Source organism: Lepisosteus platostomus, chromosome 3, assembly GCF_059453375.1.
Source record: "Lepisosteus platostomus isolate fLepPlt1 chromosome 3, fLepPlt1.hap1, whole genome shotgun sequence".
Taxonomy (NCBI): domain Eukaryota; kingdom Metazoa; phylum Chordata; class Actinopteri; order Semionotiformes; family Lepisosteidae; genus Lepisosteus; species Lepisosteus platostomus.
In genome coordinates, this window is record NC_142613.1 from 22,395,308 (window position 1) to 22,421,834 (window position 26,527).

General features: G+C 38.5%; 1 protein-coding gene and 1 long non-coding RNA gene across 2 annotated transcripts in view; both read left to right on the forward strand.

Moving 5' to 3' along the window:
• The first annotated feature begins 3,856 nt into the window (after nucleotides 1-3,856).
• The window catches only part of xkr6a (XK related 6a), a 163,510-nt gene continuing 140,839 nt past the window's right edge, over nucleotides 3,857-26,527 (forward strand). The window contains exon 1 of the mRNA XM_088624956.1: nucleotides 3,857-4,819. Coding sequence (XP_088481082.1) covers nucleotides 4,245-4,819 — 575 coding nt within the window. The 5' untranslated portion in view covers nucleotides 3,857-4,244. The remainder of the gene's footprint in view (nucleotides 4,820-26,527) is intronic.
• LOC148674641 (uncharacterized) overlaps nucleotides 4,826-26,527 on the forward strand; it is a 34,661-nt gene continuing 12,959 nt past the window's right edge. Inside the window, exon 1 of the long non-coding RNA XR_015935360.1 lies at nucleotides 4,826-5,745. This is a non-coding gene — a long non-coding RNA (uncharacterized LOC148674641). The remainder of the gene's footprint in view (nucleotides 5,746-26,527) is intronic.

Here is a 26,527-nt window from a genome sequence, read left to right on the forward strand (position 1 = left end):
AGTAAAATGACATATTTTATTGATTTCTGCTGCTTTGGTTATTTGTTTATAAATTTCGGAAAACTGGTTCTTATTAAATGAGAAATTTACAGTAAACCGCCTCTAATTGCAAAGTACAAGGTGATTTTTAATTGTGGCTCTTCGTGAAACAAGTTCTGACAAAGAAAGAGTTAAAATGTGGGATGTAATAATCATTATAAATAGATGGGACATTTCTCAAAGCATTTGTTTGAAAAAGAAGCAATGGAACACCAGGCCAGTACATAATGCCTCCATGTACCAAAACTACAATGCACCAGAAAAGATGATGGAATCAGAGAGCAAGACTGTTACTTTTTATTGAGAGAAAATTTGTATTTAGGCTATTAAAAGAAAATGTTAAAGGTATGTGCTTTCAAAGCTGTAGCAACATTGGAGAAAGTGCTGTATAATTTACTAAAGTAGGGTCATCTTCACTCAAAGCCTCAAACTTCAGACAAAAGACCTCTGATATTACCTTTGCTAAAACATCCAAACCTCTTTAACCTTTGTCTCACTCACTGCTCCACAGAGCAGTACTTGACCTGTCTAGAGTGAAGATTTAAAGTCAGAAAATCACATAATTCAGGATTTACTGAACAACTCCAGCATAGTACTACTGACCCCAGTCATTAATTACTGGCCTGCCAATACCAGACCAGATCTCTTGCACTCTGCCCTCTCATCATGGGATGATTGCTACACTTCAGGGCAGGTTTAGCAGTGATTTCAGCACTAAGAAGTAGCTTATATACAGTATTTTGTGCAGACTCTGGAGATCTCACTGATTCATTGAAAATCGTGAATGGTATAGAGGTTAGCTGCAATGCAGTCTTCCAATTTTGAAGCAGTATGCCATTTAGTATTGCTCATCATCAGGGCACGTAACTTTGAACCTACACACTGACACTCGTACACAGAACGTGGTTTTTCTCCCTAGCTTTGAGTTTCTTGCTAACGCAAAACTTGGTCAAATGACTACTCTAGCTTAAAAGTTTAAAATTCAATATTGAATTTGATTTCTGTGAGCTTAATGTATCAGGTTAGTTTTACAAAATATTGTGGTCAAGGCCACAGATTTTGATACAGTAAATAATGTCCAAGATGTCCACATGATTAAACATGTACTGTAACTCCCTTTTAGTAAATGAAGCCCCCTTCAGCGGTGGGTAATCTTTTTCTTTTTAAAGATTTAATGTAAGGATATTCAATCCTGATCTTGGACTTTTGGAGTGTCTGCAGGCTTTCAGTGCAGCTGATCTTATAATGAGATGAATCAGCTACTTACTGGTTTGATTGGTCCAAACAGCTTTTCCCAGCTCTTCTAGCTTGCTTCTTCAGACTTTCTACAAAACAAGTACTGTAGATGGACCATCCCTCCAAGTCCAGGATTTGGACACTCCTTACTTACCCTTACAAACCTCATTTGCACATCACAAAATACCAAAAATGTCCATTGTGTATTTTATACTTAACTTTACCTTAACTGATTTTTGAAAATGTTTCCTTTGTATTAAGATATCATATAGAGGCTTAAATAAAATTATATGAATAATCGATGTACAAATTACTCATTACAGGCACTGTGTAGTATCTGCTAGTCTTCCCTTAAGTTTTAACCAAGAACGTAGGCAGGATTCAAGATTCCCCCTCTTGTGCCTTTCATTAAACTGTAATTTGACAAGTAAAAAAATAAAGGAATAGCTCATTACAAGATGGTAAGATTCACTGTTCACTTTTCTGTTCTACCTTTTTAAACTGTGATGTTATTGTGGTGAGTGGTCTTAAGTGTAATGAAAACCTGCAGCAGTGTTGACTAGTGGTTAGGACTCTGGACAAGAGAGTTGTGTGATCAAATCCCAGGTGAGGTGATGCTATTGTACTTTTGACTTTTGAGTAAGGTGCTTTACTCAGATTACACCACTAAATGCACAGCCAAATGAATAGGTATTGACTAGGTTGTCATTGTAAATGAGAATTTGTTCTCAAGTGATGTATAAGTCTAAAGAAAGAATAAAGAAAACTACCTTGGGGAGCTCGCAACAAGATGCGCAGCAGCTTCATACAAGATAGTGAATCTCTAAATAAAGAAAGATAAAGAGCATGATCATTAGGAAGTGGAAAAGAGAATGTGGTGAGGAGAAATTAGAAATAATGTCTGTATACTGAGAATAAATGTAATGAAGCAAAAACAGTTAAACACTGGCATTTATTTAAGGTATTATCACCACAATTAGGACTTTTTCTTGTTTTTACACATGAAAATAAAGAAAAGGTCAACTCCACATGTACAGCTTTGATGAAGTTGCTCATGAATAGCGAAGGAAACTCTCATGACAGAATTCAGTGCAATTTGGCCAATAGCTACTTATATTAAGTAACAGTAACAGACTTCAATAGTCATGAGGGCCAAAGGGGAGCACCGGGAAGCATACATGAAATTCCCAACTCGAATGCACAAATTATTTTGGTTAAAACATAAAAAATATGATCCACCCACACAAGTACTGATACACCACTTGATTATTAAAGGGATTTCGTTTCAACGTCACAGAGAATACACTCCTCACATAAATTTAAAAGGTGAAATAAACTGGATCATTTTCAATTGTGTTGTAAAACACATTGTAATGTATGTATTCTAAAGAGATGTATACTAAAGCAAATCTCAAGTAGAGGTCATTTTAGACAGTTCTGCTTTCTAGAATTGTAACATGTTCAGCACAAATCAATGAATTAATAATTAATATTCACATTCCCATAATTTGGTGTAACTTCCTCTTGTTCTTAAAAAAACAATAAGCCTGAAAAGTGTTTCTTCTTCTGAAGAACTTTATATTTATCTGTGTATTCTTTATAGTTTTAGCCTTTATTTTTTAATGTAATTAATGAAAAAGGTTGAGACGTGAATTAATAATAATTGCTTACACTTACTGTATATAGCGCTTTTTTGGACACTCCACTTAAAGTGCTTTACAGGTAATGGGGACTCCCCTCCATCATCACCAATGTGCAGCATCCATTCATGATACGCATCTTACACTGACTACTGTAAATTGACAACACAGAGTTAACCACCAGACACTTAAAGTTTATAATAAGCTTACTTCATATTTAGGAGTAGGATTTTTTATAGTTTAAAAATGTCAATATTTGTTACTTTTTCTCTTCACAGTCAATCAGTCCATTCTGTTTTATGAAAATTAAATTTTCAGACAATAGTCATTTAATTCCCACTGTTGATCTAATTTAATCCTATTTTTACTTTCAGTAATTTAAATTCCTTTTATAAAATATAAACTAATCATCTGATATGCAATCAGCTTCTCTTCAGAATGAAAAAGCCATAAATTGAAATGATTGCTTCATAAATTGGGTTCTTTTAGCATAAGTGAAACTATTTTTTCTCCTGTAAGACTATGCTAGATGTGGACAGATGTTTAGCTGAGACTTGTCTTGTATCCTAATTTTTTGTATTATAGCCTAACATACCCATATTTGTTTCCCTAAAATATCAAATGATAAAACATTCAAAGAACATTGCAGATCCAGTGTTACATTGATTGATTTATTTCTGGTGCATCAATATTATTCCAGTTCCTTCTGAATTTATAACAAAAAAATTAAATATTTAAAAATATTATAACAATGTATAGGCAGATCAAAAAAGATAAGTAGAAATATGATCTGAATGTATCTATATAATACATACTGTAAAATATCAAATACACAAAACAACTGCTTTTACAAAACTTGCCACTAGATGGCAACCATAGGGAACCCATATGAACAAAAAAGAGGAAAGGAAATGACGTTTGGAAGCAGGTAAAGGGTGTACGTGTTGGCAGTTTCACAGTTTCGTGAGAGAGACCGGCTGTAAACTGTGCTGCATCGGTGCACAGCAGAGTCAACTGAAACAGGCTACACGGAGAGAGATTCAACTGCATCCAAAAATACTCATCACTTGTACTCTTTTCATCAGTTGACATATGACCAAAATATGCATTGCACAATAGGGCTGTAATCAAAGCTGATGGATTCCCTTGCTGGGAGATGTTGGACTGCTGTAACGGGGGGCATCAATTTTGGGTACAAGTGAGAGAACCCCTATCCAAAATATCTGGACACTAGATGGCAGCCATATTGAGGGTAGAGTCGGGGAACAGGTATCCAGGAAGTGACGTCACTAACGCCGGAAGCCGGAGGGGGGAGCTTCAGAGAGCAAGATGGCAGCGAAATCTGATGGCGTGGGGGTCGTTACCGGTTTCGCCCAACTGCACAACCTGGACGAAACGGTGGGGAACGGCGAAGGGGAACCCGGAGAGAGCAGCTCCATTCACATCTGTCATTGCTGCAACACCTCGTCGTGTTATTGGGGCTGCCGGAGCGCCTGCCTTCGTTCTCTCCTGGGGAAGGGGAAAGAAGCCAGGCGGCCGCCGCCGCAGGAGGAGCGCCTGTGGCTGGACTGCCTGTGGATCGTCCTGGCGCTGTTGGTCTTCTTTTGGGACGTGGGCACGGACCTGTGGCTAGCCGTCGATTACTACTCCAAGCGGGACTACCTTTGGTTCGGGTTGACCCTCTTCTTCGTGCTCGTCCCGTCGGTGCTGGTCCAGATCCTGAGCTTCAGGTGGTTCGTGCAGGATTACACCGGGGGAGGTTTGGGGGCGGTGGAGGGGCTCAGTAGCCGGCGAGCTGCGGCTGGCTTCGGCGCTGGTGCCCATGGCAGGGACAGGTGCTGTCGGATATCCGTGTGGATCTGGCAGTCTGTCATACACATCCTGCAGATGGGACAAGTATGGAGGTAAGGGTGGCTTTGGGATTGTTTTTTGTGTTTCGCTTGAACCTAAAACGCAGACCAGTCCTCCCTTCCCCTCCACGCCCCCCTTTCCCCCTCTTGTCTGTGTGTGTGTGTCACCTGAGTTAACCCGGGGTGCTTGCTTGAAAACGCAGGAACAGACAGCTGCGTTTCTGTGTGTGGCTCAACGCGGTTAACGCTTCTTCCCCCCACCCCCGCTGTCCTTCGTTGTGGCTTTTCTTCTGCTCTTGCCTCCATTTGAGAAGGGGGTTGCTTTTTTTTGGGTGTCTGCACCGCCGCTGTCTGAGCGCGGCAGCGGGTACGTGATCTGGGGGGGGTGTCTCTCAGTCTGCTGGAGAACCTGCTCGGGGTTTGATTTTTTTTTTTGCAGCGCTGCTCTTTTTTTTTTAGCGTCGAGGGTTTGTGCTTAGTTCTGCACACGATAAAGTTGTTGGAAAGTTTCTCTTGTTTAGCTAAAAAAAACTTGATATGCGTGTGTGTGTGCTGGGTAGCGAAGCGCGCAGCCGAGCCGAGCGCTCGGTGTGCTCTAGTGCGTATAGTCTCTCCTCTCTCTCTGCATGGCATTACTCAAGCCAGACTAGACAGTTATCCTGTGATTTTTTTTCCCCGGAGGCTGGTATTAGCACAAATGTTAAAAAAAGGTGTTAGGGCCATTATTCGTGGGCGCCTGCTGTGGTCTTCACTCGCACCTGCTGTCCCGTTTCGTTTGCCCTTGCACAGCTTTTGAAATGCCAGCCTGGAAAGTACGTGTCTGCTGGGTGCAACGTTCGTGCCCACCGGTGTGGCAGTCGGTAGCCGAGCGCGGTCCGACAAAATGCGGACCCATCGCTACTATGACGGTAGAGCGCCCGCGTTTCCAGTCCGATGCGAAATGTGCAATCTGATCGCCCTTTCGTCCTGAAATCTTCTCGGTACGCGTCTGCATTCCGGGAGGGTTTCACAGCTTCTGTCTGGGGGCTCTTCGGAAGCGCTAGACCCGGGTCTTATGATTAGGGTTCCGTGCGTGTGATCAAGGGGTTTGGTCATTTTCCCTGGACTTTCGGTTTTTTTTTTTATAAAAGTGGCTTTGCATTTTTTAAAAAAATATCGTTTTTGGTGGTAGTGCGTCAGGGACGAGGGAGAGCAAGGTGGCGGTACTTCCTTTTTAAGGTGAAAGCTTGCGGTTTGAAGACCCGATATTAATCGCTTTGCGGTGCGTAGCCGAGATTGAACCGCTGCATTGTGTACGTGAAGCCTTGATTCTTAATGCATCTCTGCTTCCAACATCTGTGCCTACCTATCTACATGTTTTTCTTCTTCTTTGGGGCTCCTGTACTAAATCCCAGTAAATGTGGCATAGTAGTCCTAAATGAAGCTTTCAAGAATAACCCATCTGTTGATATTTAAAGGGTATAATTAGAGCTCAAGATCCTTCCGAAAAACATCCTACCTATTCTTTCGTTTGGTTCAGTCTCTTAATTCATTTTCATAAAACGGTGATCACAGCGCTGTCTCTTAGAGCAAATGTTTCAGTGTTGTTTAAACGTAGAGATCCAGTCCTTTTTTCCCCCTGTGGTTTCGATGTTTTTTTTCCCTCTTCTGTCCTGGCTTTATGCCACCGTATGTCTGCCATCAGATAAACACTTGTTTATTTTTGTCACCCTGCACTGTGCCAAGCTATCCAGACAGCTTGCAAGCTCCGCATACTAGTTGTCGGATTCGTCATGAAAGGAGCTCTGGTTTGGCTTTAATAAAACAGGACGCCGCTGGTGTTCAACAGCACACTGCCGTTATCCAGCAGTTGGAAGGCAAAGGTTCAGAACTTTGCCGTGTCTCTACGTGTTTGCATTATTACTTTAAAAGCATAGAATTATGTAGCTTATTTTTCCAATGTTAAAAAAATGAAAAACCGAATTTGATATTGTGATGTGTTCAAAGCCAAATTAGCCTTGGAATCTGGATGGTTAGATTGCATTATGGTCCATATTAGGTTATGAATGGATGATTTATGAATGCTTTTGAGAATTTGATTTACAGTGTTGACAATCTAGGAGTTCCTGATGGATTTATCTTTGGACACTTTTAAGTGTGGGATTAGAGCTACTGGCATGTTGACCTAAAGGTAAATTAGCTGACTTCCCTGCTACTGCATTTATACAAAAGCTCAGACTCAGATATTACAGGATATATTTGTTGACTAGGCTAGTTCCTTGATAACACTGTTTCCAAGAAAGGTATCATAAAGAGATAGAAACTCATTAAGCCACTGAAAGAGTCTGGGTTTCACCTGGAACATAGTGTGCAAAAAGCTTTTGGAATTAGATTGTTCAAGCAAATTGTCATTATTAAAGGTCCCTCCTTGTCTGATTGAGGGCTACGTGATGGAAGACAGCAGCAAGAGATCTACTTATAGTTTGTGTTTAAAACTGATTTTAGAATCCTGACACTCTCCACCTCGGTTGCAGTCACATGAAATTGAAACATGCTTTATATCTGTGCTTTTATTACTGATGTATATTTTCTTTCAGATTGTATAATGACAATCACATATTTTGAATGGCATGCTAGAATGTATAAAAACAGTGTTTTGAGCTTTTAATCCTCCTTGTGATATCAGGGTTGTCCAAGCTGTTAGAATTAGTGAGAAATGAAAAGTGTGCTGATTGGCAGACTGAATATTGTCTAAATCCTTCTAAGACTTCCAGTTACTGCTTCATTGTGCTGTTAGGTCCTCTTGTTTCTTGTGGAGGGAATACTCCCAAATGCAAGTCTATAAGAAAATGTTTTTTTTAATAGCATAGCATCTTTCTCTGCTGACTATCAAAAATAACTTGTAACTCAACAGATTGCAAAGTTGTTATAAGTGAAATGGCAGTATATTTGTAGCATGTGTATGAATAACTTATCGAATAGGCATTACCTACGTAAACTTATTATGCTGATTAGCTTTTGGCATCGGCAGAATTCATCACCATGGAATCTGCTATGAAACTCAGATGATAGTATCATTTGGTGTTACAAATAATACATTTCTATATCTGCCAACGTATTGTTTGCACCAGGTTGCTAGTGCTGTCTAGTAGGACTCTGTCCCATTCCTCTTATAGAGCCTGGAAATTGGTCTCGTAGCCTTAGAGGTCCTAGAATGTAGCCATGGGGTGAGATTACCATTGATAGAAGTGGAGCTCTGTAGTGACTAGACACTACCTGCCAACTCATCACATGTGGATCTCCCCACTGAATGATCTGTCGTATGCAGTAGTTAATGTATTATTCTGCATGTCTGTGCTGGAGTCACTGATGTCCATGGGGGTGTCAAGACCAAAAAAAAACCTTGATTAATTTTACTGCTGGCAAGTCTGCTTGTGGTAATTAACCCCAGCTTCAAGCACTCTATTGACATTAAAGGTATTTTCATCTTAATATGTGGAACATATTGGGTCCTTTGTTTGTTTTTCGTTATTGATTTTTACCAAGCTGGATGTTTAACAGGTTTGCCTGCGCCCAATCAGCTTTCTCACTAATAAGGCGATTGAGTTCTTATGCGACAAACTCACTGCAAGTGTTTCACTGTCTGGAATGATCAATCAGCCAAAATGATGCCCGAAACATTTAAGCAGTATTTAAAATAGTAAATGTGGCATGGACGTTTTAGGTCATAGTGTTCATGGTTTTTGTGCATAGAAAAAGAAATACTAAAAGCACACTTAAGCGTTTGCATATTTAAAAAAAAATAACATTGCATTGTACATGAGCATGTGTATCTTTAGTGATCATTGAACACTTACGGATGTACACAAATCCTAGGTACAGTAATGGTATACTGTATTGCACAGTGCATATCACTGGCAAAGCAGAAATACAAACACTGGAGTGAAAAACTCCAGTTAGCATCAGCCAGCCGTCCTTGCTAATCAGAGTTCCAGTCCTGCTTCCTGCTCCTATCAGTGTTCTTCCAGAATAATGCGACAGGTATACTGTGAACTGTTAATAGTGAAGTATTAAGTAATGAAAGGTAAATCATAAGGATACATGAGGCTAGATGTCAGGGTGTAACATTAAGGCAATGTTCTGGATTGGGAGAGAGAAGCTGTACATTAATTTAAAGATTGTTATGCACAAAAGTGTATGAACAGTTTTGTTTGGCTTTCATGTTCTTCCACCATATGACTATTAATTCAAAGCAGTTATTTCTTTTTACGTAAAATGGCACAATTAATTTTATTTTCTATATTAAAAATCCCTTAGTCAATGCAGCATCAGAGCCTCAAAATAAAAAAAAAAGTTTCTGTGTTGGTAAAATTACTAACACATTTTTACAGTAATTTATTAATGTATTAATTATTATTACTTATTTTTAAAGGGGGAGGATAGCATGTGGAACATTCAGATTCTGTAGTACAGTATATACATTAAAAAGTTTTTTCACATATCCTAGACATTTATGAATTTTATGAATTTATGAAAGCCAATCTATGAATTGGCTTCATTACTCTGCTCTCCTCCCCACTGATGGCTGATGTGTGGTGACCTTTCTGGTGCATTATGGCTGCCGTCGCATCATCCAGGTGGATGCTGCACATTGGTGGTTGGTGGTTACCTGTGAAGTGCTTTGAGTGGAGTGTCCAGAAAAGCGCTACATAAGTGTAAGCAATTATTATTATTTAATAACTTTATTCTTTCCTATTCCTTTTCAGATTCTTGCAATGTTTAACCATGTTCTTGAAATCTGTTTTTGCTTCAGTACACAGTGAAGCTCTATGTTAGCACAATAAGGTCAGAGTGAATACACCTCTTGCTGTGTTTTTCCCACCTCAAACAATTTTATTGCTAAAATGTGATAATAAACATGTATCTGTAAATCTTCCCAGCAGGGAATATCAGTTGTAGAATTGCTATTTGCTGATGACCTACCAGGAGGGCATTCTTAATTGATATTTGTCTAATTATTTCTTCAGGATATAATCACTGTTCTGTGAACATACAATCCACTAAAGGATTACCAAAATAGATTTAATAGAAAAAAAGAATAATTTTCTGAAAGTCTGTGAAATGAAGAAGGATCATTGTCTCACAGAAGAGGTTAATCCTATAGTTTGTTTGCTAGTGTTACCATACTTGGCTTTTACTTAGTACTTATAAAAATTGACAACCCTCAATATCATAAATTGAACTTATTTTTGATTAACAGTGATAGTAGACAAACTGTTATTGTAAGCTGTTGAATTGATAGCAGTCTTGGCAAATAGCAAGATTATAGCAGTACAGAACAGAAGCAATCATGATAAAGACTTGTGGACTGGTAATACAAGATAACAGCTGTTTGGGGCAGCCAGATGTTTTTGTACTTTGTTAATACTTTTAAAAAACGACCATTAAAAAAACCAGCAAACATAAATCAATTTGCCATCATTGCAGTGTTCTTTTTAATATTTTCAAATAATCTACTCCATAATTACAATGGCAAGACTGTTACCTTCTGTAAGTAGTATACTGTATAAATCCTCTAAATCTGTTCTCTGGCTTGTGTCTTAATCCAGTATAAAGCAGGCTAAGAGCAATGTGACATGAGGGGATATGTTTTTTCTTGATATTACAATCTGTTTGGTGTTACTGAACTCATGAACACAATGTAAACTGTGTCAAAGGCAGAATAAGATTGATTTTGTGTGCCAAGGTAAAAATATGCTGAAGACTTTTCCAGCCAAGGAAGTTCTCTCCTAGAGCATCAACTCAGAATCAGGCAGGAATGTTTTATTTGATAAAGTCTTTACTTGTAAGCAGTGTAAAGAGTGTCACCATAGAAGAAATTTCTCGTGAAGCTTTCTCTCATCCTTGGGGCCAATGTTTGAATTCCAGGAACAAGATTTGTCTATTTTTATGCACTATTATAAATGGTTTAAGTCTTCACCTTCTAGAGTTTTGAAAATAAGAAAGGACACATGTTCTTAAATTAGGACGAAGCCTTCTTTGTGTGGTGATTTTTTTTCCCACTAGGGCTTTAATTCCTGAAATTTGTGTCCTAGTAACACTTTCTAGAACATTTTTTTTTTTTGCAATAGAAATGACATTATTTCACCTTCAAATTCAAAACTGTTTTACTTAGACAAGTAGGATACCACTGTTCACAAACAGCAGATTCTGTTAAACAAGTCAATGTTTTATCTAGACTAATCAAACATAAAAGCTTCTGGCAAGACATATTCATTGATCATACTTTAATAGCGTGTTTCTTTCAACCGCAGCTCAAAGTGCTTGCAGTACCATGGAATCACCAGTTTGTTGTATTGATTGGTTTGCATGAACCAATGCTATGTAAGATATTGTCTGTAATCTTTCCCTACTTCCTCTATCCAAGGTGTGAGTGTATGAAACTGGCAGGAGGAAAAGAGGTATGTTTGTTTTCCCATTCTCACCGAAGTTTTTCAATAAGAATTTTTTTTAAACCAGTTTACTGCTTAGAAGACTGGCCTCCTTTATTATAGTATTAATTTGCACATTAACACTGATAAAGGGGAGCACCAGTCCTCTCGGCAGCCACTCCAAGAAAGCCAACAATTACCATACAAAGAAGCCTGTCACGTTTAAATGATGGCATTCAGCTGACTAGACACTTGTTTAAAAAATACGAATAAGTATGAAGAAAACAAATCAAGGGATTTTTCTTTTTTTTCCCCTCGTGTCCTAAACCACTGTCGCTGCTTTTTGTTTCCTGGTTTGGTTTCCTGGGATACCAGCGTTCTTCGACTGTAGCCAAAGCCTGTTGTCAAATCTTCATCGAGTTCAGATTTTAAAATGCAAAAACAATGACGAGAAAGTGACACAAAATAGTAACACCCGAATTAAAATGCTCCAGGCGCTTTCCTGATTGAGAAAAGCATCATTTAATCAGCCCTGGGGCCAGTGGATTTCTGAAGTATTAGGATACAACACAGACTATTCGTTCCACTGGAAGAGCTCTACCCCCTACTGCCCATCATCCATTGCCCATTTCCATGTCCTCCAACCTGATATCCAGAGGCCCAGCCTTTTATCCTGTAATTGCTACATAAAATAGCTGCCTGTTTTTTTTTCTTCCCACAGTATGCAATTCAAAAATAATAATACCCAGTAAATTCTACCTCTGTTCCTTGAGGGATCTCAAGAGCCTTTTCATTTCACATTGAAGTGTTCCCTACCCCATCTCCTTCTCCCTGTGCTAGTTAAAGCTATCATCTGTTAGCTTCACATAAAGCTGCACTTGACCTCCATTTCTGTCAAGGAAAACGGGAACATCTGCCTGCCTCCCCATTATTTTGCAGTTTCGCAATGACAGATAAGGGAATTTTTCAAGCTTTCACTAAGCCTCTACCTGCCTCAATTTTACTCAGTGAATTCCACGGCACTTCACTTGTGATACTTGTGGTCTTCTCTGTCGCAGACCTTTTAATACTAATTCCTTTCATATATTTAGTGCTTTTCATCCCAAAGTATCCCAAAGTGCTTTACAGATAGGAGGGTATCCACTTCATCAATCCACGTGGGTGACATACATACATGCCTGCAAATATATAACAGATAGTTATGCATTTATTTTTGGAATTTTGGGATTTTTGAATTTACCATATAATATTACCTTACTCATCAAACAACTTTCAGTAAACCTTAATATTAATTCAGAGGTTTTATTTCTGAGATTAATATTCCAGTGTTTGTATCATAAACTTTTTTTAGGACTCACTGAGAGTTAAGAGTAATTCATTCTCAACTGATGTTTACTTTGAAATGAAAGGTGAACAGTCACCCATCTATTTTCTAACTGCTTCTTCCAGTTCGGGGTCATAGGTGAGCCGAAGCCTATCCAGGTAAACAACAGGTGCAAGGCAGGATACACCTTGGACAGAATGCCACTCCATCAAAGGGCAGACCATCTCAAAGAGAGACACATCCAGTTTTCCCAGAAACCAGTTAACTTACTGGTATGTTTTGGGAGGAAATTGGAGCACCTAGAAGAAACCAACATGAACATGGGAAGATCATAGAAGCTCCACACAAGTAGCACCCCAGGAATTGAACCTGCTAGGCAGCTTGCCACTGCACCACTGTGTGGTCTGTGAACAATCATAAAGTAACTTAATCATATTATTTTGAAAATATTTATGTTGAACAGATGTCTTCCAACTTTCTTGGCAGTTTGGTCTTCCACAAAGCTAAATCAAGTGGCCTAAAATGAACAGGAATTTCACATCATGGGCTAGAAAAGTTGTGCCAGAAGCACTCAATACAATGGTGCTCTTTTCAATCAATGCATTTCAAAGAAAAAGAGGGGCAAAAAAACTGCGATATGTGAATCCTTAAAATCCATTCTGAAATTTTTCACATGATCATTTCATTCTTATGGTTAACTCGCTGAGGGGAGTTTTGGAGTATATTCTTTAGAAAGTCAAAGGTTGGCTATATTTGAGATGTTAGCCAGTAATGCATCCAACAAAATAAAACGAAGCAGGAAGCTATCATTCCAGAGCAAGAAAAATCATTCATGGGATATTGGTTGCAAGAAAATGATCTACAGCATAGTATTTTCTAACTTGGGTAAATATATCTCTTTCAATGCAATTATGCAAACTATTTAAAATATTCATGCTTATCTTCTTTCTTTGTTCTCTGTTGAAAGAGCATCATGTCTATTTTTAAGAAAAAAGATAAAATGATTCCTTAGGAAACCCAGTGAGCTCACTTAAAAATAAAATCCCACCTGGCACTGTAATCCTCTGAAAGATGCAAGAGTAAATTTGAGATGTTAGCATCACTCCAACTGCATAGTAGTTAGAGACATTTTTGGTTCTCTGTGTTTTGTACTAATTGTCTTTTTATTAGTAAATCTGCCAAGTTGTGTATGTTAAGTTAGAAGTTCTTCTCACCAATTCACTTCTCACATTTGCCAGTATTTTGTAAATGCCAGCATGCAAATAGATCCAACTGCTACAAAGTGGGAAGAAGTCACATTAATGTAAGGTTGTGTGTCCTGGTCGCAAATAAACACAAAGAACTGAAAAAAATAAAGATCTCTTCTTTTTCTGTAAACCGTTTCTACAATATGCATTATAATATATGTTTTTATCTTCACTCCGGATTACTAGGTGGCAATTAGAAGATTAGAAGATTACAGTTTGGTTTATCTAACTGTAATGAAGAAAAACACGTGTAATTAGATTGACCACCATCCCAGCAGCTTTGATAATGCGACACAGTAGTGCCAGTTGGAAGTTTTTCTTTATTTCCTCAGGATTTATTTTTGGGTGGATGATCCTGCATCACAAACTGTAGTGTGCTATTGCCGTAGACATTAGTGAAGTGATTGAAGGAATTGCTATCACTAATCACTAGGAATACACTAAGTAAAGGTCAATCCTATTTACTGTATGTGAAGTCCTGTGGGATCATTTGGCATGAAAAGTATTATAAAAATGTAAGCTGATTGTTATTCTGTTTGTCCATCAGCCAAACAACTGTTTTGAGTTGACTGAATTTTAGCCCTAAAACCATTTCTTGTACTGTACAGTAGAAATTGATAAAATATTTCTTCCTTTCAAACTTGCTCTCAAGAACCTTGGATTTTCAGTGGTACACTGTATTTGGAAGGGTTTATAGAATTGTTAGGATATTTCTTGTACTTCTAACTGTTCTAGTAAAGTAAGTCTTCAGTATTGTAAATTACAAACAGTACACAGTTTGGACTGCACAGCCTCAACACCACGTGGTAAGGTTGTGCAGTCCCTAATCAAATATTTGTGTAAATAAAATATTTTACTCATCAGTGAAAGTATCTACACACTTAATATCCTGTGCAATGCAGTACTGCAGCTGGGTGGTGCTATATTAATTGCAAATGAAACCTGTTAAAATAAATTGTGCTATGGGATATCGGGGCATATTATTTACCCTTAGTTTTTACAAGTATTTCAAATACTGATGATTTGCTTCATCTCTCCGTCCATTTTCTAATTGCTTTATTCAGTACAACATCACAAGGGAGCCGGAGCTTATCCTGACAAGCAATGGGCACAAGGCAGGATACACCATGGATGCCAGTCCATCGCAAGGCACACAGAGACCCAAAAATGCACACACACCAGGGACAGATTTCTCGGAAGGTCATCAACCTAGGAGTATGTCTTTGGACTCGAACAAAACCAGAGCACGTGGAGGAAACTGACAAGAAGACTGGTAGAACATATAAACTCTGCGCCCTGTGAACTCGGGGCTCTACCGTTTCATAGAAAAATGTAATTATAATTGACAAAGCGAAATGTGTCTCAGAAATATTTGCCAGTTGGGCTTTGTGAAAGATACAATTCAGTCATTGCCAGTGAGGCAACACAACTAAGTTAATTAAGGGGACCCTTTTGTCATCTTGGTTTTACAACACATACAGTTTATGGAGCAAATCCCTTGCAAAACCACACACATAAGTGTGAGGACAGTCTGTTCCAAATAATAGTAGCCAACACAGTGAACTACTTCAGATTATTAAGCAGTTTTAGCAGTAATTTACATTGAAATGAACCCAAAAATACGACCATAAATGTTTTGTGTGATCTTTAGTTTGTAAGATTTAAAATGTGGTCGTAAACTAGATGTAGATGTAGGAAAAATAAAATAATTATTCTGTGGAATTGTTGCTTTTTTGAATTTCAAAAGTATTCTTGTATTGCAAGAATTGTGCCAATTGTGTGAAAGAATTTAAGCTAATCATTGCAGACCTTTGCAGTCATTTCCATATTACCTACAGTATATCTTGACCTTCTAGCTTTCTTCTAGTGTGACATAAGGATCTCCATTGTTTTTTTAATGTAGATATGTCAAAGACCTTTGCCAGACAAGGTCAGGTGGACGTACAGTATTGATTTTTTTACCTAAGCCCTTGTTTACAGGCTCTGATGCTCTCAAGAGATGGCTGTGGTGTTGCACTGGAAAGGTGAAAATTCCTGTCAGTGGTGTATGCACCTAATTGCCCATATTCCTCTAGAAGTTCTGTTAGAAAGCAGTTTCCAGTCATTAGGGACAACGAAATGATTTTTTATTTCCTTAGGGCTACAGTAAACCCCGTCATGTTTCTATTGTTCTTTATCAGCAAGTGTTGTGAACTTATTTTCATGCGAGAAATGCAAATGTTTAGTGGGGTGATTCTTCTGTAGTCTTTTCTGACAGGCTTAATCCTGGTTGGCACCTGGTAAGATGAGATGAGGTCAAATAGTTTAGTAAAAGATCTTCACAAATAAAAAACAGAGGCATGGGGTATTGGCTCCAGAGACAATGGCAAATTCTAAAAGACATGGAGGCAGTTGAAGGTGGGTTTCAAGGCAGGCTGACCATGCAGAGAGAACCAGGGAATGTGTTGGCATTCCCATGCTAGAGAGGGGCTAAGTCTAGGAGCCTCATGCTCCAACTCAGCCATGTCTAAGTTAGGGCAGGGCAGCAACTCTCCTGCCATACCTTTAATCGACCACTTTATGTAACCAATACAAAACAAAGTCAGGTTCCGAGAGCAGTTGGTTAAATGGCACTTAAAATACCTGACATATAGTTGCCTCCTACTAATAACCTGGGACTCTGCATCATTCTACTGCATTTGGAGGTGACCATAGGCATATGTACAGTAGCACCTTCGTCTTCACTTAGCTTTCTTGCAAGAACTTTAAGCAGAAGATACAACCAACAGTTTCCATGAAGGAATGTGTACTGTGTATGTAAGAATATATATATATATTTCCCGTTTTTGTATTCTCAAGTGGTAAGAAACTTAAATGTTCTCCGCAGGAAAATCGCATCCTCTAAATTATCCCGCACCCACTGTAATTGATTTACATTGCCTGATTGCAAATTCACTTTGATGATGTAAGTCGAATTTTGAATGTGTACATACATGCTGCCATAAATGTGGAAATCCGCGGTGTTTCCCTTCAAGACAGCCATGTTCTCCCAGATGTATTTGAAGTGTAAAAGGGAGTCAGCTGTAAATTCACAGGAGTCAACAAAGTGCCAGCTCAGTTCCCTGAAGAATCCTTGGGCTGATCCTTAATACAAATAAGGTATTTGGTGCCAACTCTTTCCCACTTTCCTCCAAGGGGCCGAATGTGAAAGGCTGTCAGGCAGAAAATAGCACAACTAAGATCTGGAACACTGACAGAATTTAGTATCAGATTCTGCTTGGAGTCCTGATTCGCAGTTTAGCATTCAGCTCAAAACCACAGGTGTCTTTTTGTTTGGGCAAGAATAAAAAATGGCTTTCCTGTGACTCTTACCTTTTGCCTGCAAAAAATCGGAAGCGGACCCTATTAAACACATTTATTGGTAGTCCCCCTTCCCTGGTATCGAAAGCACACAGGACCTTCAAGCGGTTTTGCTGCTGCAGGTGTCTTCCTTTTGAATCTGCTGCTGTGCATTTTCAACTTTATTGTTGCTCTATGAATTTAATATCATCTCTTCCCTGGAGAGATCCTTGAAATGTTCTGAGCCAAGGTCTAATGGCTTGTAACACACAAGCAAACCCACTTGAGCACTGCAAGCAGCAGTGAGCAGATAGCATTAATTGTTTCGTGAGCATTACCTGCAGATGCAATGAAGCAACCGTGCAAGTTGATGTGTAGGCATGTGTAATGCATAGTGGTGGCAGCTCAGAATAGATCAAATTCCTCTTAAATGAGTGGTGTGTTAACAAGGACGATCACAAGTCGGTGCCTTTATATCATTTGCAAATTCTATGCTATATAAATTAACAATTCAGATGTTGCAGGGTACCACGTATGTCACAGGCTAGAATACAGGCATCATTATACTGTATACAGTATCTCCTTTTGAAGTAAGAAATTGTTTACTTTTAAATGATGCATGACACATGCAGTGCTTTGCAGTTTTTTATTGTGTTGCTTTAAAGCTTGCAGTCATTACACTTAGAAATTAATATTTGTTATACACAAACCCAATCCATGCATTAAAAGCAAAAAACAAAAAAACTTTTAAAATTTATTTTGGGACACAAAATCACTAAAATGCACACAGTTAATTGGGTGGTTTCTTTCTGCAGTAATAGTTTCCTTGATTTCACATGAATACATTTGTCTCTCTGAGAAAGATCGTGAATGTCAATATTCACTATGGCAGTGAATGGCAGTATTCAACCCTGAAGAGCAATGAGCTTTAAAAACAGCTTTGGAATAAGCCCCTATAAAGGTACTGATCAGGAGAAGGGTGTATACAAATTTCAAAGACCCTTACTGTCTGTTTGAGCAAGTCATTAAGAAGTGGAATCACCTCGATACCTCATAGACCAGACTGGCCCTCCAAACTGACAGTCAGGTAAGAAATGGTATGCGACAGTGTGGGCAACAGTGACTTTGAAAGAGCTACAGAGTTCAGTTGCTGAAATGTGAGGAAGTGTGCAATATCCCAGTTGTCACTCAACAAAGCAGGCCTTTATGGCAGAGTGGCAGCCATCTCAAATCCCACATGGAGTTTGCAACAAAGCATTTATAGGGGAAGTGCAATGCTGTTTGTATATTTCGGGGTTAGACATAATCAGCATTGATGAGTGCATTTCAAACCACAATAAAAGTAAAATGTACACAATAACTTGTAAAACCTCCAATTTACATCACAAAATCGACAATTTCCAGGTATGCCCAGCACCATCTTGTGTGATTCAGAATGAGGCAACAAATGAGGCTTCCTGGAAGTGAGTTGGGACCTTATTACATTTTAAACAAGCAGACCTGTGAATACATCTCTTTTAATCCTATAGAAATAATGCTTTTGATTCTGTTTTGCAGACAAGTACTACTCATTAACTCTGCCAACACCATCCCTACTGTCTAGCATATTGATGGCAGTGTTATGTATAATTCTACTTCTCATCAGTTGGGAAGCTTATCAAGACTAGTAGAAACATTCATTAAGCAAAGTACTGGCAGGCAAGTCGTAGTGGAAAACCTGTTTCAGAACTAGAAGGGAGACAAAATTCACCTTTGGGCAGGACTGTCACCCAAAGCCCAGGGTCAGTACTACACTGGAGGGGCTTAAAAATAAATAGAATGTACTATTGAGAATCTGTGAAAAGACTAGAAAACTTATAAGTGATAAGTGATTCCCAAGTAAGTTGAGACAGTCTGAGCAGATCTGCCAAGAGGAATGGGCAAAAATTACACTGGTCCAGTTGATTGATTTGTCTTACTAAAGAAGATTTAGACTTACCCAGAAAGACTTGCATCCACCAAACATTGAACTATTGTGTCTGAAAACTTATACTTTCAACATATTACAGTTTTTCTCTTTATGTTTTGCTGGTATTTACTGTAACTTTTTTCCCCTTAGGTGTCTTCAGTTTGAGGATAAAATATTAAGTTTTAAAAAAATATTTAGTAATTTATTAAAATGGGGCATCATACCTTTTCAGGGCAGTGTACTTTAGTATATAAAATTTTGTTAAATGTAAAAATTATTGCTGTGTGTTTTTGGCCTTAATCTATCTTTACAATTGGTTCTCATGAAGCACTTTCCTAACTAGCAAAATATTTCATTGCTTTAAAAGTTTTATTCATTTTCTAGATCCTGATCACAAAACATTCTTAAAAATCTTTTCAGAAAGATTAAACAGCTTCTTTGTTAAAAGATGTTTATTCGCAGTTGCATATCATTGATGTGATCAGAAACGGATTTCCACAAAGGCCAGACAAATTGTAGGCCAGCATTCTGAATGGTTGTAGGCAACCAAGAACACAGTATGTAGACAGCATGCTGCACACGACTCCAGCTGGCACACAGTTTAATTTGAGCCTTATATGGAAAACGAAAAAGAACATGAAGAAATTATATAAATGCTTTATAAATGTAATCCGTAACAGCTACCAAGGCTGAACAAAGCTCTGCTTTTCCTATCTACTTAATGAAGCAAAGAGCTGTAGAATTCCTGTCCAAGCTCCAGGACTCGGTTATCACTGCCAATGCTGATTGAGGGTGAAGATTTCCAACAGTGGTCAGTAGTAATCGTCTCATAGTCATTGCTGTGTGTTGTGATGACAGCACTCTGTCCTGCAATTAGCCACTGCTTTCTTCCAGTGTTTTCAGGCCCTTGGTCCCCTTTTGGCCTCACCACACTCACACCTGCACACCATTAACAGGCCTCCCTCCTGTCTGAACACGACATAGTCTGCGTTCTTCTCAGGTTTTTAAAGAAGAATTATTACTTTATCACTGAGCTCTGCTGCATTGATCCCATTAATGTCTGCTACAGAGCGTGAGTTTAGGTTTCATTCTAAACTGGTAGAAATTAATATGAGAAATTAGATTTTTACACATTTGATTAAATTAATTTTGGTGCTCATAGAATTTTTTCGTAATTATGGGTAAGCATGGCTTCTGTGTCTTGACTTTTGCTTAGGTTGGTTAATTATTTTTCAAGTGAACCCCTCTCTCGTCAATCATGAGCTCAATACAGATTAGTACAAACATTGAAAAAACTGAGAAAGCTTCCCTTCCATGTCCATATTAGACAAATAGTGTGCATTGGCTTGTTTTGAAGCTCTTGATGGATTACATAGGCTTCTTGGATAGTCGATGGTTTTAGGGACATTATACCATGGACAAATATAAAAGAATGTTGGAATGAATGCCTGTCTTTGATTATTGCTATCTATTAGAAAAGCCTTTTTTCTTACCCACATGTTGTCATTCGGTACCCTTAAGATCCAATTCTCTGTGTACATGTCAGATTTGTTCACTGTTGGTGTCCACTTCATTAAGTATTTTTGTTACAGATGTTTTAAAAAAATCTTTTGGGCATTGGGTTTATCTTGTTCTGCTACAACCATTTGCCTAAATATACACCACTACCAAACCTGAAAGAGGTGACATTAATAAGCACTTGAACACTTAAGAGGGCACTTGGGAGAAAGTGAGAAAACAGTCACGGCAGAGCAGTGAATAACAGTCAGAGCTGCAAAGTAATGAATGAACATTCAATTACAACGATCCCAATACTAGTAAAGACAGTTGCTGTGATTGGTTTTGGCTGGATTTACTACTGTAATATGTTTTCCAAAACACAGTAGTGTTCTTGACTCGGCAGAGGAGACTTTGTAAAATAAAAAACAGCACACCAAACAGTCTACATGAATGCCACCAGCCCTTAGAGCACAGCATCAGCCATGGGCCTCTGTGAAGATCAAGGCCGTAATTGAGTGGCAGTGCCTGGATTTGAATTGCCATCCTCTAGGATAAAGGATACATCTTGAAACCTAAGTGGAGATCTGCTCAAGAGTGCTGTTGGGAGTCAGTTTCACAGTATTTTAGTACCTGATACCACACTGCTTCTTTGAGAATTATGTCTCATTCAGTGTTAATGCACTAAAGAAGAAACTATACGTAACAAAATTACTGCATTTAATAAAAGTCCAAGTGAAATATTTGAAACCCAGTCCTTTGTGATATTTTGAAGGAAGAATTAGACTTGTATAGTGGTAAAGAGGGTGTTTTGGGAACCTGTTAATTTGCAGATTATAATATGGGTTTTATAATACTGTAGTACCATCTAGTTCTTTTTTAAAGGTCTGTTCTTAGAAATCAAAATCTGAGAATGAAACCTGGAGAAATGCTAATTATTTTTGTGCAGAAACTTTATAATGTTTTGATTTCTGGTTTTAAGCCGTAATCTTTATTTTTAAACCTAACCACAATGAGACATAGGATTTTATATTTAGGAGCTCAAAGGCCATTCAACATGTTTTTCAGTGAAACACAAAAATATGCATCATTGTTCCTATCAACAGATCATTTTGTATAGCACTCACATGTAACTACATTACTCTTTAATTAAAGCAGCTTTTATTATACACAATCACATATGTTTGGGCTTTATCAGAAAGATGCCAGGGTCTCATTTGGTCATAAACCTTTTTCTTGTATGTTTTTTTTTTGCCAGATACAAAGTTATGTGGGCATCTAGGTGGCACTGTGGTTAGCATTGCTGTCTGGCAGTGCTTAGGCCCTGGGTTCAGTTCTAGATCTGGGGTGCTGCCTGCGTGGTGTTTGTATCTCTCCATGTTTGCATGGGTTTCCTCTTAGTGGTCCGGTTTTCTCCCGCAAACCAAAGACATTCTGGTAGATTGATTAGCTTCTCAGAAAATGGGTCCAGGTGTGAGTGCGTGCGTGTCTGTGTGTGCTCGTCCAGGCTGTACCCTGCCTTGCGCCCATTCTGGTAAAGGCTTCAGCTCTCTTGCAAATCTGAATTGGATGAAGCGGTTAGAAAATGGAAGGATGGATATAGTTATGTCTTTTGCAGGAAAGAAAGCAGTATCTACAAAAAAAAATGCAACTCTTATTCTTAACCTAAGGTTTTAGAGTCTCCATATTAAGCGATTTCCCCCACTGCCTTCCTGTCCAGTATTTGGTGGGGTGTAGATTTACTGCTGTGCTCAGGGCCACTGACCGTCCTTGAACATGCGTATATCTAGAGCAGCATTATAGAATAGTTTGTTTTTTGGTGTTATATATAACTATATCTGTGAATGTTGTGTATACAGTGCTAAAATAATTGTGAACCCCTCTAGGTTGCTCTGTATTCTTGCATATTTAAGTCCTAAAACAGAATTAGATATTCATGAAGCCAGAGAAGAGCATTTCAGTTTAAGGGAATGTCCTACACCAGCAGCCTGAACCTGATTAGATTAAAACAGAAAAGATTGTGAGAGGACCTAACAAAAATATCCAAAATCCTGAAATATCCCGACTCGGGCTCCCCCTTGGGCTCATTCAGAACGAGCATAGAAATATGACCCAAGAACAGGAGGTACTCGTTTACCCAAACTGTTGTGGGAGAATTGAACAGGTTATCCCAACAATTTTTTGAAGCTGATACAGTGGTTTCTTTCAAGAAACAACTAAGTGACATATTTGGATCAATTTACTTCAGCTGTTCTGTTGTAGATCAGCTTGTATGTTTAGGATCACTGTCTTGCTGTGTGACGCAGTTGTGTTCAGCTTCACCTGACAAATAGATGGCCTGATATTCTGCTCCGGAATATAATGATACAAATATTTATTGTTCCATCAATGACAGCATGACAGCAAGTATTCCAGGTCCTTAGGCAATAGAGCAGCCCCAATACGTTGTACTCTCGCGGCACCAGACAAAACAAAAAAAGCTCAACTTTTTACTTGTCTGTTCAGAGAACATTCATCACTTATTCTCCGTTATGTAGGTGCTCTTTGGTGAACATGAGACAGACAGCATTGATAGTTTTAGATAGAAGTGTTTTTTTTCCTGGCTGCCCACCCTTTAAAACTGATCTCATTCTGTCTTTTCCTGACGGCTGAGGCATGAACACCGACACTAGCTGCAGTAAGAAAAGCCTGCAGATTCCTCGTTGTTCTGTGTGACTTCCTGGATGATTTTATGTGTTGCTCTTGGGGATATCCTGGCAGGACGAATTGTCTTGGTCTTAGTTGAGTTACTGTGGTCATGAGCATGTGTAGACTATCTGGCAATGGATTGAGTCCAAATGTTTAGAAATGTTTTTTTGCCAGCAGCAAAGAAACTAATAGCACAGTACTGGTTCCATCCTCATAACTGGCAGATATAGCAATAGTGGTCATATTTCAGGGTTATAGTAGTACTTGAGCATTTCACTGCCAGAATAAATAAGGTTAATAATACTACCTTGGAGATATGGAAGGAAGCTGCGACTAGAATACGTGAAAAACTGGCACGGGTCTGATTGTTGTGGGGTGTGGGGAGGCCGCTGGGAAGGAGAGAGGGACGGAGAAACGTGTTACTTGGTTATTGTGTTATTTCTCCAGTGTTCTTCATTGAAATCAAAATAAAAAGTTTATCTAAAAAATGGTTTTATAAGCCTTTCCAGAATGATGAACATCAGTATTCTTTTTCCTTTGAAATTTCTTTTTGACATGATTTCCTCTGTGGTGAAGAAAACTCTCACGTTATGCAAGACAGAGCTCCCAAGACTCAGTCCTTTTTTTTATCTGTTCCCTCATATACAACTGATTGTAAATACCCCTTAATCTTGAAAAGTAAACTAGGGGTTCACTTATTTAGTGTACATTGATTTTTATTTGCCCTTCCCCTACCTCATAGACCATTTCACCTCAAAATACTGTATATTAAAGCAGTAAGTATAAACCTGTTTTGTTATGCAAGAAAATATTTCAATTAAACAGTGGTAAGAAATTATATTATATATATTATATTGCCCATTTCTCAGCACCATAGACATAGTTATAGCTATTGTGTCTATAGTAGGTCAACATAGTTTACCTAAACATTTTTCTTACATTACTCTTTGTCGATGACAGGTCTTGTCAGCAGCTTTTTTTTGTCTTAAACAGTTGTCATGCCCCTGAAAAATATTGTCCACCACTGCGCTGAAGGAACAGTTCATTTACAGCCCAGTATACAATATGAAGCATTTGGTAGGAGAGTTGTTTTCAGGATCACTCTAATGAAGACTCTGCGATTAAATTAAAACCAGTCTGTTGTTTGTGGTCATTTTCTCTTTCCAGGCAGATGCTTTTCTAGTATTTCACTTATGCTAAAATCATTTTAACAGCTTCGCTTTCACAGTATGTTCCAGCTTTTTTGGCAGGTGTGTATGTGTTGCCGCAGTGTGTCTGAATCATTTGTTAAAATTATAATTTCTACTGTTATCAACATGGTTATTTTGTCACAACATGATTTTAATCACAAAATTTAGTTTATTTAATTGAGCTTTGTCTGTTTTGTATAGTACAGTTTTTAAAAACTTGTGTACATTTCAGTCTCATGCCCATATCATTACAATTTCCACCATTAATTTAGCGAAGAATTCCAGTATTTTGTGATCATTAATGATTTTTGATTGAATAACTGTGTAGCAGTTTTGTGGAAATTAGGAACCATCTGCAAACTGATCATTTTACAGGAACATGTCATTGTGTTGTTCATAATGAAATAAAGTGATTATTTGGAAATGTTATTTTGTGTTGGAAGTATTGTTAATTGTTTAAAGATCAGGTATATAACAGTTAATGTGCTTGATCCTTACAGAGTTCCATTGGCTCCCTACCCCACTGGGAAAGTGGGAAAATGTCACAGGGTTCCCTAAAATCTGGTCCAGAAATCCTTTCCATCATGCATTTCTGGCTGGAATGAACCTGTTGGGATGGGACTGAGGTACACAGTAGTCTTATTCAAGGTCAATGCTGCTATTCTACTGGTGTGACTACTGGGTGAAAAATGGGAGAAGAGCAGGCTTCTGTACAGTAACTGATCTCTTTGTACTCAAGAGCAAAAGTTAGATGCAAACAACAAAAATGAAGTCTTAAAAGTAACAAAGACTTTTAACTCATACAAAATAGTATCAGGCAGAAAACAAACTTATTTCTCTCCAGGTTTGATATGCTTGATATTCATTTGCATATCAAATGAATGGTGTAATGGTGTCATTAAATCGATACAGTCCTCATATGTTTATTCAGAGATAAGTAAAGGCATATTTTTGAGGTTTGATCATTTTGAGTAGCAAGCATCATCAAATCATCATGCTGCCTTTTAACTCTCAAAATGTCAAGAAACTGCGGTGCAATATTTTGTAATAACCACGTTGTTAGTTTCTGAAAAATGTTGGAAGTCAGATTTGATTACTATAAGCTTGGTGGGAGCACCAGGTGGGTCAGACCTGGCTTCGCAACCCTTAGAATTTTGCCCTTTTACGATAATATTTTCAGATATTAGAGAAATCGTTTTTAATATCATAAGTGGATGACTGTAGGGTATTCAAAAGGCTCTAATATAGAGATCTTGAAAGAGGCTTTAAAATGTACGGATGCTTTTACAACTTAGCAGATTTAATGTTGCCTCTAAGGGAGAGGTATGGAGTCAAATAATTATGTCCTTTTTTGGGGGGGATGCACCCCCGCAAAAGATGAAAAAGAAATTGTTTGAGGTTTTCTATGATGTGCTACAGCTGTGTGGTCAGGCTTTCTACTGCCGAGCTCCTTGTTCACAGCAGGCGTCTGAAGCTGTGGAGCTAAGGGCAAGAAAGGACCATCGAGTCAGCACGCCGGCATCCATTAGCCACTGCACGCAAGTCCCCAGGCATGCCGGCTCCAGTCGTCCCTACCACGTTCGTTTATGCATACTGTAAACAGGCTTATATTCCCGAGAGGTGCTTTCCACCCCTCCTTGCTATTTTCCTCTCCGCCAAGTGTAAATTACATGCTAATGGCTGATGATTGCTACTGCATCCGCTTGTACTGCATGCAAGACTGCAGACTTTTGGGCCCCGAAGCTAATAAAATACTGTGATGGTTCTGTGTTTGGGCACACTCTTGCTCGCTCTCACATGCATGCGGACACATACACGTTCACAAGCGTGTCTTCTCTCACTGTGCAAGGATGCGAGGCTGTGATTGCACTTGTGTGATGCACAAATGCTAGAGGATGCCTTGCGGCTTTCTCTGTCTGAGGAAGAGGGCTGAAAAAGCCTGGATATGCTGTGAATTTCATAAGGTCAATTATATTAGCACATTTCGTTTATTGGCTATTCATCTAGGATGCTCGACATTTTATTGCTTTTATAGCCACAACCATCTCACACACACACACAATTTTCAGCCAAAAAAATATTTTTTTCTCTGAGAGTTATATTATTGCAGATTACCACATACAAATAGCCGCACTTGTTT